Source organism: Physeter macrocephalus, chromosome 12 (genome assembly GCF_002837175.3).
Source record: "Physeter macrocephalus isolate SW-GA chromosome 12, ASM283717v5, whole genome shotgun sequence".
NCBI classification, from domain to species: Eukaryota; Metazoa; Chordata; class Mammalia; order Artiodactyla; family Physeteridae; genus Physeter; species Physeter macrocephalus.
Window position 1 is genome coordinate 47,461,002 of NC_041225.1, and position 18,278 is coordinate 47,479,279.

The following is an 18,278-nucleotide window of genomic DNA, read 5'->3' on the forward strand; positions in this document are numbered from 1 at the left end:
CAGGGCAGAAATAGAGACACAGATGTAGAGAACAAACGTATGGACACCAAGGGGGGAAAGCAGCGAGGGGTGGGGGGGTGGGATGATGAATTGGGAGATTGGGATTGACATGTATACACTGATGTGTATAAAATGGATGAGTAATAAGAACCTGCTGTATAAAAAAGTAAATAAAATTAAATTAAAAAAAAGAAAGGTTAAAATTTAAAAATAAATAGAAAAAAAAATTACCTTGAGAGCTCATGTCTCTAATCCAGGGACGTTGCCACTGCTCAAAACATCTTGGGCACTGCTCTTGGAGCTTTTTCTTGCTACTATTTAAAGTAGGTTGTAAAGTTCCTATCATTTCATGATGAAGACAGACTATGGCATTGTTTCTATCACTTTGCCGGTTTGTAAATGGACAGAAGAAATATCCTTCCATGGATCAATGCCTCCCTGTCAGCAGCCTGTATCCACCTATGGCACATTCTCTGAGTCTGACAGAAGGACTACTGTGAGGTGGGAGCAATCTGAATACAGCTCTTTACTCTCACGTGCCCAGTTCCGGGTCTCCCTACTCACAAGGACCAGGGCACACAATTAAGATCAAAGTCTTTCTTACAAAGTGATTGTGGCAGGACAGTGCCCAGAGACAAAGAGAGCGCAGGTACCAGGCAAGTCTCTAAAGAGAACTCCCTGTCACAAGAGTAACAAATGCTGTTTGGGTTCATCTGATGGGACACAGGTATTGCTCTGATATACAGAACACTGTGTAGTAGTATTTCTTAAAATGTGATTCTATCTGTTTTGTTAGACGCAGTTTGAACAGAGGAAGAATATTAGATGGATTCCAATGAGTGAAATTCTCAGTTAATTCAGCTGGAATTTGAAAATACATGCAATTTCCCTCAATACTTCATTCTGTCAACATGCATTTATTGGGCATACTATGTGTTAGGTATGGTACTAGACAATCAGGAAACTGCAATATAAGACAGACCTGATTCCAGCCTTGTTGGCATGTATATTTAGATAATAAAAAACAGAGAGCAAAGAGTGATAAGTCATTATAAGGGTGTTTCAAGAGTCATGAGACTGTATTGTATGTATACTATACAGTCTAGCGGTCTGGGGACGCTTCTTTAAAAAGTTAAGGAAGAGTAGTAATCAGGGAGATGGAAGGTAGAAGAACATTGCATGTGGAGAGAATGGCAGCTGCAAAAGCCTGGAAGTAAGAACTTATCATGATGCAACTGAGTTGAAAGAAGTTTAGTGAGGTTACCAGGTAAAGTAATAGAAGAATGTATAAAAAGGGGCTGGTGAGGTTATGGTTGGATAGAGCACATGTGGGACTAAATGAAGGTCTCTTTAAAGGAAATTGAAAGGTACTCTAAAAACCACAGAAGCCATGGAAGGATGTAAAAAATGAGAAATAATTAGATTTACATTTCAGAAAGTTTATTCCAGCTTCCTTGTGTAGACTGGATTGGGTGGGGATAAAAAATGGAGGCAAGGAGACAAGACAGGAGGTCACTGCCATATCTAGGTGGAGGCTAGTTTCATGTAATGCCCAGGGGCTATGACGAGTTTCTAGAGCCTGGGAGCTGTTTAGGGCTAATCCATAAGCCCTAATAAAGTTGCTTTTAAAACTTTGTAATGTCTGGAGGTTGGGGAACCTGGGAGCAGAGGTGATTTGGGACAGCATAGGGAATGAAGTCCTTGCCCTCTCAAGGTCCATGGCTGGGGAGCTGTCCACGAGGCAGGTTCTGAATAGCTGAAGCCAGGACCTGCCTAATGACACTTCATGGGATGTGGGCAGATGGTAAGGTGCCAATGTCTATCTCAGGGTCGGGAGGAAGGGAGTTGATCTTTGCCTTTTATCCATTTTCTTTGTCTCTTTCCCTTATTTATTTTCTTCCTCTACCTTCTCCATCCTCCCATTTTCATTTTCTGGCAATCTGGGCAGCTATAGCTCACTCTCCCTGAAAGTAAGAGGGAGAATGTGCTTCCCCTTTATAAGAAGTCTACAGGGCATTGATGACCACAAACTCACATGAACACGTACCCCCATCTTAGGGTTGCATGAAACCCTAAACTGGCCATCTTAGCCTTTTCTGAGGCATTAGATGGGGAGATATTATTATTATTATATCATAGTTATTATTGGTAGTTACTACTGACTAAGCATTTACTGTGAGCCAGGCAGTTCACCAAGCACTTTACTTCTCTAAGCCTAAGAGGTAGACTTTATTATCTTTGTTTAATAGAATATGGCTTGGGACTTCCCTGGTGGTGCAGTGGTTAAGAATCTGCCTGCTGATTCAGGGGACATGGGTTCAATCCCTGGTCCTGGAAGATCCCACAAGCCACAGAGCAACTAAGCCCGTGAGCCACAACTACTGAGCCTGCGTGCCACAACTACTGAGCCTGCGTGCCACAACTACTGAAGCCCGCACACCTAGAGCCTGCGCTCCGCAACAACAGAAGCCACTGCAATAAGCCCACGCACCGCAAAGACCCAATGCAGCCAAAAATAAATAAATAAAATAAATACATGTAGAAAATAATAGAATATGACTTGACTTGGAAGATCAGCGGTTGTGATTTGTGCCACTTATCCAGTAAATTATCTGAGGCCACAAAACTAAGGGATGATGATGCAGGGTGTGGGAAATAAACTTCACTGACATGTACTACACATAGATGCTTTTGACAGTTACTTTATTTAGTTTTGTAATAATCCTGTAAAATTGTACTGATATTATACTCATTTTGCAGATGTAGGTGCCAAGGTCCAAAGAGGTTCAGAGGTTCAGTAATTGGCTGAGGTCACACAACTAGTAAGTGGCTGAGCCAGTGTTTAAACTTGGGACTCTCTGACTCTAAAGCCTATGCTCTGTCATCCCCAGTTCTACTTTAGTTTTATGGGGCAGTCACATCTACAGTCTAGTTGGATTTTAGCAAGGGAAAGCTGCTCTGCCTCATTCTCTTGCAGTTTCATTTGCCTCTGGGTCTTGATGCCTCCTATATCATCTCTAGTTCCAGGGAGTGGGGAGGGCAGCATCCCACATCAGAGCATGTCAGTGGTGGGCAGGTTCCCGGTGAATGGGGCCACTTGTGTAATTGCACTTTTGTTAGGTCACGAGGCATCATTCAACCAAGCTGGCCTTTGTCTGAATCCCCGCTGGATGGTTTGGTCTCAATATCAGTATTGGAAATGTCAGTCTGGTAAACAGCCTTTAACAGGAAGGAGGGAGGCTGAGAACAAAGTCTCCTTCAAACAAAACTCTAGCCGATGGGAGTGAACAGAGTCAACATCTTACTCGCGTTAAATCCCCTGGAGTGGCTATGAAAGAGAGAGGACTTGCTGGATTGAGGAGAAAAAAACCTTTTGATTCATCTGAATTAATTTAGCATTTCCCAGGAGGGAGGACTCTGGCATTACCCGCCTGTTCCCCATCCCCTGCACACAAGCCCCTGCAATCCCCAAGGACAAAAGACTAGTCTATGGTGAGGGCGCCCACACTGCCCCTTCTTCCATTTTAATTAAATCCATTTGTCCTGGGGGCAGCACTGAGCCCTGGGCTGTCCAAGTGCTTTGATCTTTAACCCACACACATCTGAAGGAGCGGGAAGCTGCTGCTCAGAGGTTGATGGCATCTTCTTATGACAGCACAGCTTGAGTTATGAGCTCTTGGAAATAGCAGACTCTGAAATCTGGGTGAAGAGTTTGAGACCCAGCTATATATTTACAAATCTGTGTGCCAACGGGCATCACCCTCCACCTTGCCTTAAGCTCTTTGCCCTCATTTTTCGAAGGATCCACTAGAACAGCGATTTGAATGTACTGGGGAGTCAAAAGCAGAAGCTGCTCTGGATCGTAGGGTTTGACATTTAGCCTATTAAAGATGGCTTAAAGATCCCTTCCAGATCCATTTTTCTGTCCCATTTATATAAATGACTCCCTCCCTCCCCATCACTTTTTGGTCTGGAACAGACCAGCACCAACTGTCGAGAGTTCAGTGTGGCACAGCGGAGCATCACATTAGCAACTGTGCTGGTCAGGCGCTGCTTGCTCCAGGCCGACTGCAGGTGGCAGGCTGGTGCCATCCTGGGGAGACAGGTGGCAGCTGAGCAGAGAAGTTACTGCTCCATTTCTGAGCCATGCGGAGTTAATGATCTTCTAGTCCAACCCTCTCAGTCTAAAGATGAGGAAACTGAGGTCCAGAGAAGTTCAAGGTTACAAAGGACATTAGTCCTAGAATCTAACTAGGAATCAGGGCCTTTGGTAGAAGCACTCCCCTGTTTACTGAAGCATTTCTCATCCACCTGCTTTGGGGACCAGACTCCACAGAGCACTGGACTGGGATTGGCCAGAGCGCCAGTCCTCACTCCAATGCTAACTTGCTGGTGCTTCACCTCTTTGGTTCTCAGTGAAGGAGAACCCTGTAAAAGGGCAGGAATGAGGATACATAAGGTCTGTCCTACCTATGTCACAGGTTTTCTTATTGTTAATAAGGAATAAATAGAATGTCAGATGGAAAAGTAAGGCAAAATCCATTAATTAAGAGAAAATGCCATATACATATAAAGCCTGATAATTCTTTGGGGGTCATATGAGTTGTTCAGTTTTACTTTTTCCTACAGATACTGGAGGCAGCCAATCAGGCCAGGCCAGAGGTGTGAGAGATACTCATCTCATTAGCATGGAAATCCCTCAGAGAAACTCAGTGCTTCCTGTAAGTCTGCAGGAAGTGTGTGTGTGCACATTTGTGTGTGCACGTGTCTGTGCATATCTGGATGTGTGTCTTGGATAGAAGGAATAGGGGGAGGGAAGACAAGGCCCCCCTCTGCATTTTGGCTGATAGAGGAAAAGGGATAAACGGGGCTGCGTAAAGGCCTACCTGTCGGCCACATCAAGGAGAGGCAGCGCCGTCCACTGCCACAGGCTCAAGCCTTCCATGGTGGCAACATGCCAGATCATCCTGCTTTGCTCCTTCCCGGTTTTGTTCTCCACCAGCACCAAGGAGACATTTCCCTGCAAGACTCCACGGATGAGCCAGGACATTCGGAGCTGCAAGGGAGAGAAGAGCCAGGAGGACTAGGTGTTACTGTTGAAATGAAATGGTAGCTCACCTTCCTGGAATTCTCAAGGATTTTGCTGGAGATTCAGCCAAGGTCTTCCCCGTGAGGACAGCTGGTCACCCACAGCCTGATCTCACTCGCTGTCTCCCAAAGTGGCTTTCACCAAGGTCCAAGGAGCTGGGAGGGGGAAACTGATGGGCAATTTTGGAACTTTGTTCAGGTTGATGTCATCATCCTCAACTTCACAAGATTCTGCCTCTAAAGGTATATTGAGATCAATAGGGTATTAAATGAACTTCCTAAAGAGGACCCAAAGATTATTGTCTGTGGCCCCAATTCACTTTGTGACCTTGGGCAGGTGATTTTGTGATTCAATTTCTTTTAGCGATTTAAGTATCATTGATTTTTATTCCTTCCCCAAAGAGTGTAATAATCTTATTTGAATGGTACCATGTCATGTCTTCGCTAACTGGAGACCCTATGACTTGATACCTGTGGCCACTGGTGGGCAAAAGTGAGATAAGACTCTACCTATAAAGATCTTTTAATGTGGTATCTTTCAGAATGAGGGTGCACACTTCGCCTAAAGCAAGATGTGATTATATGCTTTCATTGTGTCTTTATTAAAGGTTTCTATGGCATTGTACGCTAAGACATGTGAAAGGGAACTGTAACTAGTCTATCTCAGAAAGTTTAAGTACAGTCGTGCCCAGAGGCATTATAGTATATACTATAAACAAGGTCTCTGGTCTTTGTGTTTAAAATAATAGAGGTTGTATGTTTGATAGACAATCTATGAACAACATTTAAAACTTAGGACAACTACAGCATGTCATTGTCCTAAATATTCCTGTTCAGATCCTGTAATAAAAATGGCTATTATAGAAAGGAAGATAAATCATGTCCTATGGCAACCTGGAGTTTTCATCAGCTATGGTCCCTCCTTTTCTCTGATTCTCATTGTTTGAAGACACGCTTCTCTGTAAACCACTACTCCTTTTCTCCTAGTCTCTAAACTCACGGTTGACTCACAATTTGATCAAAGAGGTTACGTACCATGAGGCACTGAAGCAGAAGACTCCCCGCTCTGTTGCATACCAACCCTTCACTAAGAAGGCCAGCCCTGAGCCTGGTAAGCCTGGTCTATATAACCCTAACCTCTTCGCTTAGACCTTTCCCATTTTCCCAAATCCAGTGTAGCAAATACTTGTCTCCACTGCATGTCCCAGGATAATCTCACAAATCTGTTAAATTTTTTCACTGGTCCCACTTGGCTTTCTTGAGCAGTCTGGATGCCATGACTGGAAATTTTAACCCTACTCTTGCTAACTAAACCCTCTCAGCCCTCAGCTCATTAACCTGCAGCGACCAGCTTGGGACAATGCTTGCTACATGCTTTTTCTCCTTTTGCTCCCCGGCCACAGAATATTGCTGATTTGGACTGTTGAACCTCAATGTCCTGGATGGTTCATGTTCATGGTACTTATTCATCCACTGGTGATTTCCACAGTTGATTTCTTAACACACATAGCACAATGGGTGTTTCAAACTCTTCCTCAATTACTGATGCTGTCACCTCCTGGTCCCCAATTCCCGATCCATTATTTTGATTCCTACTTTACTGATAAAGATTTACTGTATCAGGTGCTATCTCCTTCAACCTCTCTTTTTTTCACAGCATAATTATCTATTTATCCACCTTCTCTCTTCCTTTCCTGTCTTATAGGAAGATGTGTCCTTCACTTTCTTCTAACCCCTTCTCTTCCCACCCTGCTACCCTCGTCCTTGCTCTCAATAACAGCTCTTCCTTTCTTCAGCACCTTCGGAGTCCCTCTACTTTCTGGCTCCTCTATTTACAAACAAGACCAGGTTTCACCTATCCTGGAAAAATATTTTTTATTTGATCCTGCTAGCTCCTGTGGCTTGCAACCTATTTCTGTACCTCCATTCAGATGTTAACATTTTGGATAACTGGTATGTAACCCCTGCTTCTATTTCCTTGTCGCCCATTCTCTATTTAAATTCCTTCAATCTGGCTTCTATCCTCATTACTCTAAAGTAACATTCACCATGTCCTCTATAACTTGTTCTTTGTACTCTTTCCATAGCCTCCAAAAGTGCCTCTCCCTATCCATTCTTTCTCCCTTCTAAATTCTTCTGTATATCTCTGTCACATTTTCCTGTTTATCACTGCCATCTGTGACTCTGCAATGGTTTCTCACTCCCTATCAATTAATATCAAGCCATTCACATTCCTCTATAATCTAGACAAATCAACTTTCTAGTCATTCAATGGATATTTATCAAGTACTTTTGCTGAGCCACGTGTATCCTCCTAGGATGGTCTAAGAGCTCTAGAGTCTGAGAGATCTGGATTCAAAACTTGTTCTTGCCACTTTGGTAAATTTGAAGCTCAGTTCTCTATTCTCTAAGAAGGGAATTGTTTTATCTACCTTACAAGGTTATAGGGACAATTAGACGAGATAATACTTAGTGCAACAAAATATTAAAAAGGAATTTTGGCTCAAGCCCTGAGGCAATAGATATTACATTTCAATGGGAAGTCTGACAGCATAGCGAGATACAGGGCTTTCAAGAGACGTGGATGAAAATAGGGTACACATTTCTTAATCCCTCAACCATACTTTGGATATAAAAAAGTTGGTGGTTGACCACTAGGAGAGAGTTTTGGGAAGGTGCTTCTAGTGAATCATGAGTTCCACCTCACTTCACCTTCCTGTGAAGAAGGCTCCCTTTCAACCCCAACTTAGGAGAGAGTGGTTTTAGTGCTACCATATCAAGTACTCAATATTTACCCCCCTGCAATTTGGGAGCACAGTGGATCAGTGTCAATCTCTCACCTGGAAAATCTAAAGTATGAACAAGAGGGTGGTTAGCTGCTTTGATGGCAGAACAAGGGAGAAGTGACAATTTTGGGTGGCCTGCACTCCCAGAGTTTGCTGGGGCAAAAAAAAATGCATGAGGGCTGCACATAAACTACACTAGAGGGGGCCGTGTACAAAGGAGCCCATGTCAGTTGTTTTAGATCTTGCCTGCAAGGGCTGCTTGGAGGGGTAAATAGAACTCAGCAGAAGGAAGCTGCAGGTATCCTGAGATGCCCAAAGGCAGAGTAAGCAGTAAGTGACCACCTGGATGGGATACACATATGCCGTAGTCAAGGCAAAAGATTCCCAGCCATAGTGGAAGGACTGGGGAAAAAGGTAGACCTCCAAACAAATTGCAGAAGTGCCCCCTGTGAGAAATAGTAAGGCTTAAATACTTGTCACATCTGGAGAATACCAGCGCAGATCACTACAACAGTCTGGGCCAAGTAAGAGTTTCCCCATTCTCCTTACCTCTTCTCCTTCCCTGCACTTAAGATCTTGAAGGGTCAGAAGTTAGCAAGAAGAGAAGGAGAGTTGGATGAAGAAGAAAGAGGTCAATGATCACCCTCTCCCAGATTCCAGGCTTTTAATCTGCAGTAGGGCCAATAGTGGTAGGGGGAGGGGAAAGGAAGAAGCCCTGACTTCAAGCATGACAGAAGTTTTGACGGGATGGGAATTTTGATTTCTCAATATGCCTGTGTTTTGGGTTTTGAAGAGACCTTAGGTCTGTATTACCTTAGAGTGACCAGATAAGTCGTGGGAACTGCCAGAGTTTTCACCCAGGAGTCCACAGGTTGGGGCTAAATGAGTGTGGGTTCCTAGATTCCCCCCACAGGTCTACATGCCAGATTTGCACCTGCCATGCGTTTTTCTGCTTCTGTGCTTTTGATCGTTCCATTTCTTCTACCTCCTCTTTCCTTCTTGCCACTTAAAAAATAAATCTTTTTCTTTTCGTTCATGGAACCATTTCTTATAATCTGTCTTAGAAATGACATCCCCCTTGTCTGAACTCTTATAACGGAGGCTGGTGGGACCATCACGGGGTGTAGCTCTGCTGTCTTGTCTTCCCTCCTATACCCTCAACCCCTTGGGCCACAAGTTGCTTCAAGGCAGAGACTGTCTTATTCACCTTGAATTCACAGTAGTTGTCAAGTGTAGGCGCATGGTAGGAGCTGATCAATGTAAGAAGGAATAAAAATGTATACATATACAAGAAGAGTCTCCTCTTTACCAGGTTCCCCTCTCAGGGACAGAAACCAGCTCCGCATCCTGTGAAGCTCCTTAGCATTTGCCTGCATTCCAGGGGTCAGGTTCCAGGAAAGGGGGGAGGGTCTACCCACTTCGCAGCCAACTGGCTGTAGGCAAACTGTATAGTTCTCAGTTGCTCTTAGGAAACTACATTTGAAGTAGATTCTGCTAGTGGCATGAGCGTGTCGGTGAGATATAGTCCTGTCTTATACAATAGACACGGGGCCATAGACCAGTGACTGCTGAGCTTTCTCCATCTTCCTGCACTATATTTTATGACAATAAGCCTGGGCAAGAGAGAACTGGGCTGGCTGCCAAGGGATGGTGCTTAGGACGGCATCCTTAGCTCCTGAAGAGGCCTACCGGGCTCCTTCTGGGTACCAGTCCTTGAGAGAGATGACCACCCATTCATTCAACAAATATTTATTGCATACCTACTCTGTGCTGTACATTATGCATATCTTCCCTGCCCTCAGGAGCTTATGGTCTAGTCAGGAAGTCTGAATTTAAATGAGTGATTGTAATTGTGCTGAGTACAGCAAAAGGGAAAGTAATCAGAGCCACTTGACAGTGAAGACATAAGACAGTCAAGTCAAGACACTCGACATAAGATAGGATTTGGGTCAAGATGGCCACTTAATCCAGTTTAGTGCTATGAATAAGTAGAAGAATTAAAAATTAACTTTCATCTTACAATATTACCACCTATTTAGAAAACATATATCTATAGCCAAACTCAAGCCAAGGTGTGCACTGTCTGAGTTTCAGCAAAGTCTAGTTCTAGAAATGGATGCAAAAGGTTTGGAATAAGATTGCCTGCTGGCAGCCAGTGAGCAGCTAGCAAAGCATGTTTTTTGGCCATTTATTTTTTTCATCCACTGAGTGTTTGGTAAGATGAGGTTACCAGGCAGATGCTGTTCTTTCTCAAGATACAGGCAGTGCAGAACCTAAACCCTTTCACTTAACCATTTCTCACCTGTACTTGCCCCCAGTGATTCCAGATTCTGCCTCTAAGAGTCAGTCAGTGCTTTGCTACTCAAGGAGTGCTCTTCAGGCTGGTGTCATCCATGTTGCCTGGGAACTCAGAGATTCAGAATCTCTGGCCTGACCCCAGACCTACTGCATCAAAATCTGCAGAGAAGCATGCAACTGGAGAGCAGCCTCTAGGGCCGTGCCACTCTGCTCTTATCACTCATCCCACTTCCTTTCCAGAACACACCAGAAGCAACTGCTCTTTGTATCAACATTCATTCTCAGGTGGCTTGTCAGACTATCCTTGTTTCCTTGCCTGTTGACAATGGGATAACTTGGAGTTTGTTCTCCAAGGCCAGAAAGAATTAACTGTATGAGTTTAAGCCAACCACTTACCCCTTCTGAACCTCTATTTTCTTACAGACAAACTTGTGGTAATAACCATACCATCCCTGCTGGCCTTAAAAGGTGCTGGCCTTAAAAGATTGAGTGAACTAAAGAATGTGAAAGTAGAGCTCACGTATAGCGAATGAAATGGTTAAACCTGTGGTTGTCAACATGCTTTACAGATTAGGATCACCTGGGGAGCTTTCAGGACTACCCACATCTGGGCTCCACCCCCAGAGATTCTGATTTAATTGGCCTTGGGTAGGTCCTGGGCACTGACAGTTTTTCAAATCTCTCCAGGTGATACTAAAGTGCGGCCTGGGCTGAGACCACTGGGAAGATGGGGCTACTTAGTGCAGGAAGCAGCCTGGCTTTCTTGATGAGGGGTCCATTTTCATCTTGGACTTTGAGTAAAAGGCAATTATCAAATAGCTAAAAAATGGCTTATGATGTGCTCACCATCACCAAGGTATAGAAGGAGTGTTTTTCCTGCAGTGGGAGGACACAGTCCTCAGCAGAGGGTCTTCATGTGGCTGCCACACAATCCTTGGGCAAAGACTGAGAATGACCTTGAGAGTGAGAGGTCTGTGGGCTGAGGGTGAGCAGGGATGATCTGAGGATGCAAACAGGACCAGAACTATCATCTTGGACCTACAAGATAAGGTCCTCAACAATTTCTTTTTTCTTTTTTTTTTTTTTTTTAACAATTTCTTAAATAGAAGAACTGGAGGACGGATATCAATTCTTACAGAATATCCCTTATTAACTACTTGTATCTAAGTGTATAGAGCAACTATATGTGATTCCCAGAACAGATTGAAGGCTGAAGTCCTTTTTGAAGTCTTCCATTTTCTTTATATAGCCCTAGGTTAAATAACCTTTTTGATATCATTATATATGGATACTCAAATCAGGTAGACCTGGTTTGATCTTGACAGTCAAGTTCAGGTACCCAGAGTAGGCAAAAAACACTCTTGGAATTTGAACTTAATGAGACCAGTTTCTATCTGGGTGGCCTACAGGATAAAGCTCTTCATTAACTGACTTTTTTTTTTTAACATCTTTATTGGAGTATAATTGCTTTACAATGGTGTGTTAGTTTCTGCTGTATAACAAAGTCAATCAGCTATACGTATACATATATCCCCATATCCCCTCCCTCTTGCGTCTCCCTCCCACCCTCCCTATCCCACCCCTCTAGGTGGTCACAAAGCACCGAGCTGATCTCCCTGTGCTATGCGGCTGCTTCCCACTAGCTATCTATTTTACATTTGGTAGTGTATATATGTCCATGCCACTCTCTCACCTCGTCCTAGCTTACCCTTCCCCTCCCCGTGTCCTCAAGTCCATTCTCTATGTCTGCAATTTATTCCTGCATTAACTGACTTTTTATTGAATATTAGAGGGCTATACTAGGCACTCGTACATATGCTGTCTCATTTTACACTCACAACATCCCTTCCTGTACATATTATCAAACCCATTTTTCGGATGTGGAATCTAAGGCTTAGAGAGGTTAAGTATGTCATGCATGGTCACTAAGCCCATATGCTGCAGACCTGGATTCCATACTAGGTTCTATGTTCCTTCTACCGTATCTATAGCGCTATACACATGTAACATATTACGGTAATACATAAATCTTTTGGGTGTATATTGTGAAGGTTTTCTAGATACTCGTTGCTCAAAGTGTGGTCTGTGGACCAGCAGTGTTGGCATGACTGGGAGTTTGTTAGAAATGCAGGGTCTCAGGCCCCACCCTTGACCTGCTGAATCAGAATTTATATTTTAATAAGATCTTATCATAGAAGCATCTTCATATTGGGGCAATTACCACGATAGTGCATTTTAAACCATTTACAACCTTTGTTTCTGCCTCTGCCAGACAATTAATAGTCACAAATGTGTGTGTGTGTGTGTGTGTGTGTGTGTGCGTGCGTGTATGTGGTGTATCTCAAATGTATTCACACAAATATGGGAAATCTTATACAAATCCTACATAATATTTATGGGAAGTAACACATGTCGGAACCTGTAATGATAAAGTTTTTTATCCTTTCTAGACCCATTCTAATAGATATAGGTTATAAGTGACAGCTTTTGACTAATAAACCCTTTTACATGCAGACAACAAATGAGACAAGTGAAAAGAGACAACGCCAGTAGCACGCCACCAGCAATTGTATTTTCTGGCTCCAGCCCGCCCTTTCTGGGCCATTTTTCCCTCCCTCTTGGTGGGGCCCAATAGACTTTCCAATTATGTGCTACCAGTGTTTGTCATTTTATTAATTAAAGTTCTGTATGTAAAGCAGGAGCAGCCTTGTGGCTAGGCTTAATGCCATTATTTCTCTCATGGCCCTTTCCTCCTCCAGAGGTAATGACTGCAATTTTATGTCTAGAATATGCCCCCTGTTTGCTATGCATACCTCGTGGTAGCTTCACAAGTTTCTCTTGAACCAATTAAAAAAAATCAGTATGGAACTTAGGCTGAAGTTGGACAAAAGAGACTCAATGGTATCAAATAATGTCTATTAGCATGCAGCACCCCCAAATATAGGAAATGCTATGAGGGGGAGGTGCTACGTTTCTTTGAATTTCTGAAGGGCTGCATGTATTCTAGCAGTAGAGACAAAACCAAGAATGGATGTTCTAGTGCGTATTTCACTTAAACAGAAGAAAACACTTTTTAACAGACTGAGATGCTCAGAAATGAGCTTGTTTGTGGCGGTGGGGTGGGTACTCCTTTGATATTCCCCACACTATGGGTGACCCAGCACTCACTGGATGGCCAGGATTGGGGATGTCATCAAGGACATCCAAGCTTTGAATGGAGGTTAAAGCTTCTTCCCAATCTAAGATGCCACAGGGCTGTTAATTCTGAGTGTGAACTTGTAATTTTATTTTTTAAAATTAATTTTTATTGGAGTATAGCTGCTTTACAATGTTGTGTTAGTTTCTACTGTACAGCAAAATGAATCAGCTATACATATATGTATATCCCCTCTTTTTTTGGATTTCCTTCCCATTTAGGTCACCACAGAGCATTAAGTAGAGTTCCCTGTGCTATACAGTATGTTCTCATTAGTTATCTATTTTATACATAGTATCAATAGTGTATATATGTCCATCCCAATCTCCCAATTCCTCCCACCACCCCCCTTTCTCCCTTGGTTGAATTTGTAATTTCAAGAGGTCCTTGGTTTCAATGTGGTCTTATTAATTTTAACTGAGAGTACTGATTCACTGCAAAACCCAGTGTTTTGTACACCATCTTCTAATTCACCCAGAAAAAATAAACACCAACTCTCTAGCTATAAATAGCCTAATGAAAAATCAACCCAACTCAGCAAGAAGCAGGCCAGATGCAGATTTCTGATAACAAGCAAATAAAATATGCTGGGAAATACTTGCAATTACGGAGGCTTAAGGATTCCTGGCCATGTAAGAGACTTAAAAGATTGAGATCCTTTCTGAAAACAGCACCCCATGTCTTTCCTTCTTTCTCAGGCATCACACTGAAGCCACAGAACACCCAGCCAGGGACATCCACATGCCCCCTTTGCAAAAACACAGCAAGAAAAGCAATGAAGATTATATACAAAAATAATAACCATGGGATCCCTGGCTGGTGAAGTTACGGGTATTTTTTTCCTTCTTTGGTATTTTCTTTCTTTTCTAAATTTTTTACAACGAACATCTATTACTTTTGATAACTAGAACAAAATGAATAAATTTAGGGTAAAAGCATATTTATGAAGAATGATATTGATCTAGGAAAATACAATATTAAGTAATGAAGAAGACACAAAATGCTTATACGGTACGATACCAAATTGGTATAAACCCTTTATCTACCCCTCTGCTCAAATCTACATTTATCTGCCTGGAAAGAAATTTACAAACATGGTAACAGGGGTTATCTTTGGAGGGTAAGACTGTGGGCAATTTCAATTTTCTTCTTTAGTTTTTCCTAATGTTCTACAATGAATGCAGAGCATTTTTGTAATCAGAAAAAAACAATAAACGCTGCATTAGAAAAGGCATCAAGGGAGGATTCCGATATCATTGGAAAGTTGGAGAAGAGAGTGCCGTCCTTCTACCGCTTTGGGGAGGATCAGGTTCTCTGGCCTGAACTGTGGACTTTGCAAGGAAGACCAAGGGAAGGTGGGAGCTTCTGGGGGAATGAGGTGGGGTCATGTTGGGGCTCTGGAATCAGAAAGAACATTTCTGTCTTTATTTATGACATAATATCTCAGGGCCTCAGTCTTCATCTGTGAAATGGGGCCAACCGTACTCTCCTTATAGAGTCACTAGGAGACTTTAATAGGATTATGTGAGCCGAGTGCCCAGCTTACCAAATACATTTATCAATGTTAGTTCCTTCTTCCTGTATTGGAAAAAGCAGGCAGGGAACAACGTCAGAGATAAACAGCTCACAAAAAGCAGAATAGGACAGGATGAAGGATGCTGTATTAAAAATTTCAGTCCAGTGTTTTATATTCCAGGTTCCCTATAGAATTATCTTTCCAGTCTTGTGGGAAGAAAACAATATTTTCTTTTGAGTTACATTGTAATGAGGTGATCTTGGGCAAACAACCTCCTCTGTGCCTCAGTTTCTCTGTAGGTGATAGAGATGATGCTGAGAAACAGCTTTGAAATCCTTTAGCTGGGGAACAGGATTGACTCTGTGAAATGAAATTCCTACAACCTTCATGAACAGCCATCATGAACAGCCTGGACTCCAGGCATGAGAGTATCTGCAAGTGGCAAAGCCACCTGGGGAGTGTTTATTCCCTGACTACCGGGGAGAGTGTGCTTTCAACAGGTTGGCCCGTGCAGATGGACCACATGAACGTGTTATAATGATCACCACTAGTGGGAGCCACAAGGGCGTATGATTAACAGGTGGGCTTGGAATCGGACCCAAATCTCTGCCAAGTGCCCAGGAGGACTTTATTCACACCCATGAGCCTTGACAGTAATTCTTCTATGCCTCAGTTTCATCATGTAATGGCTGAGGTATTAATTTTGAATGACTCAAGGTATTAAATTAATTATGTCTGACTGTAATTACAATGGCTGTTGATTACTTTAGCCCATTAGCATGTATTCTGGCAGCATCAACCACATTACAGTAAGTGGTGACAGAATGCTAGGTTCCAGTGGCTTCCCAGCTCTAGGTACTCAGGTAAGAATTATTTTGACTCCAAGTCTCAGTAGGGCCATATTTGTTGGACCCTTGAGAATCGATGAGGAATCTCCTTGTTTGCGCTTATCCTGGATCAAGGTTATACTCACGATTGAGAAGCTGCACAATTAATTAATTAATTATGATGAAGCAGGTTCATTGGGCACATCCCCCTGATGCTAATACTAGGAACTGTGCAAAATAATGCTCCCAGGCTGTCTGCACGTTGCTAATTGACCCAGAGGAGAAATAAGAACATACCACGTCTGAATTTATGTCAGCAGTGGCTTCTTCACACCTATGCAGAGTATGAAGAGGGATAATAATAATTTCTGCCGTTCATAAAATATTGTAGAGATTACAGAGAGTTTTCCTATTTTCATCTGATCCTCGAGCAAGTAACACAGGCATTTTTATTCCCAATTAGGGAGACTGACTGACTTGAGTGACCTAAGTCTAGCCCAGTGACCTTAGAGTGTTTGCAGGATTGGCTTTGGAGTTGGACAGACCTGTTTTGAATCCTGGCTCCGCCTTTCACTAGCAAGGGTGACTAGTAAGTTACTTAAGCTTTTGAAGCCCCAGATTCTGCATCAGTAAATGGGGGTAACAATTCCTCACAAGTCTGTTTTGTTAATAAGATAATGCAAGTGAGATGCTTAGCACAGTGCCAGACACACAGGAGGGGATCACTATTTTAAAAATATAGTAGTCCCCTGAATCAGCGGTTTCCCTTTCCGTAGTTTCAGTTACCTAAGGTCAACTGCAGTCCCAACATATTAAACGGAAAATTCCAGAAACAAACAATTCATAACTTTTAAATTCTGCACCGTTCTGAGTAGCAGAACAAAATGATGAAATCTCCTGCTGACCCGCTCTGTCTCTCCCGGGACATGAATCATCCTTTTGGCCAGTGTATCCATGCTGTATACACTACCCACCTGTCAGTATAGGATAAAACATAGTATATATGGGGTTTGGTACTATCTGTGGTTTCAGGCATCCACTGGGGGTCTTGGAACGTATCCTCCATTGATGGGGGGGGCTACTGTACTCCTTTCGTTACTTTACAGTTATTAAGGGTCCCTCCCTTAGCCCCAGACTAAGGGAAGGTTTCTTTCTCCTAGGAGTACAAAGATTTAGGGTGTTTGAGGGCTCTAGTTAAGAATTTTGGCTTGCTTTTTAATGTAACATAGCCAAGTGATTCATAAGTAACTTGGAGACCAGGACCTGTCATACTGAAAGTAAGTGTTCTTAACTTTTCTGCTGAATAAACACTAAAAGGATCCCAGATTCCTGCGGTCTGTCTCCTGCACGGCCGGTCACATGGTGTGTTTGAAATGAATACTCGCTGGCTCACCGCCTGAGTGAGGACCCTCTGTGCCCCTCCCTTCCTCCGTCCTTCCACCTGGCATCTGTGGGCCCATCCAACCCAGCCAAGTTCCACGCTGCCTTTCTGGTCCCATCTTGGCAGCTGCCATGTATCTCGTCCTGAGGGTGCCACCCCTGACCAAATTCTCCGGATTCAGAATAGGGCAGGCTCTGGCCTTTGATCTTGGACTCATCGCAAAAGTAATAATAGTAATAGCAGCAGTGGAAGAGCAGAAAGCACACTTATTAAGCATCGACTATGTGTCCAGATCCGGGCCGGGCACTCTTCTACCTTGGCTACTTGTTTCTCCCAACAGCCCTGCAGAGGAGAATGAAGCTGAGAAGAGTGAGGTGATTTGCACCAGGTCACCCTGCTAGAAAGCGGCAGGATTCCACCAAGGTCTGCATGACCTCAAGGTGCTGCTCATCCTACCACGTCACACTGCCTTGGTGATGCTCCTTTTGTCCTGACCCTGAATGACCAGCTGGATCCCGCTGGACATGGGAGATGTCACAACTGTTGGGCCATGGGGCAGGGGGCAGGCAGCTGCCTGGGGCCACTGCGCTGCTCTGACCTGCTTCAGATGTCAGCATCACCGCACGGGAGCCAGAGGGGCCCTGTGCTTCCTGCTGGGCCCACCATGACATGTCCTGGACAGAGATGGACAACCCAGCCAGATGTCGCACAGGAAGCATGGAGTTCTATTCCTGCTTCTTCAAGGCTCCTCGAAGCAGGAAGAGGAGGGGTGCAGAGAGTAGAGGGTGCAAAAACAAGCCCTGGCAAGTCTAGCTGGATTTGCTCTTGATTCAAGCAAACACTGAAGCCTGGAGCTGTCCGAAGATGAGCGGGCCTTGCCCGTGAGTCGGTGAGCATTCTGTCACTGCAGTGGATGTCACAGCATTAGATGAGATGGGAGTTGGATATCCAGACCTCAAACACCGTGCAAAGGTGCTCAGGCTCGTGGGAGGGGACCTGGGGATGGTGTTGCCCCAGAATCCCCCCTAGCTTGGCATTGAGCCCTAACTATTTACAAGGCGGGTTTCTGCAGCCACCACAAAGTGTTTGTGCAGCATCGCTTGGCCACACAAGGCAGAGGCTGTCCTAGGTGGACTCTGGAAGAAACTGCTTGTTCTTCCACCAGTCAGCACTCAGCTGAGACACA

General features: G+C 43.7%; 1 protein-coding gene across 1 annotated transcript in view; it reads right to left on the bottom strand.

Moving 5' to 3' along the window:
• Window positions 1-18,278, bottom strand: part of ALK (ALK receptor tyrosine kinase) — a 737,057-nt gene that overhangs the window by 65,155 nt on the left and 653,624 nt on the right. The window contains exon 10 of the mRNA XM_028496593.2: window positions 4,887-5,056. Within this exon, the coding sequence (XP_028352394.1) occupies window positions 4,887-5,056 (170 nt within the window). The remainder of the gene's footprint in view (window positions 1-4,886; window positions 5,057-18,278) is intronic.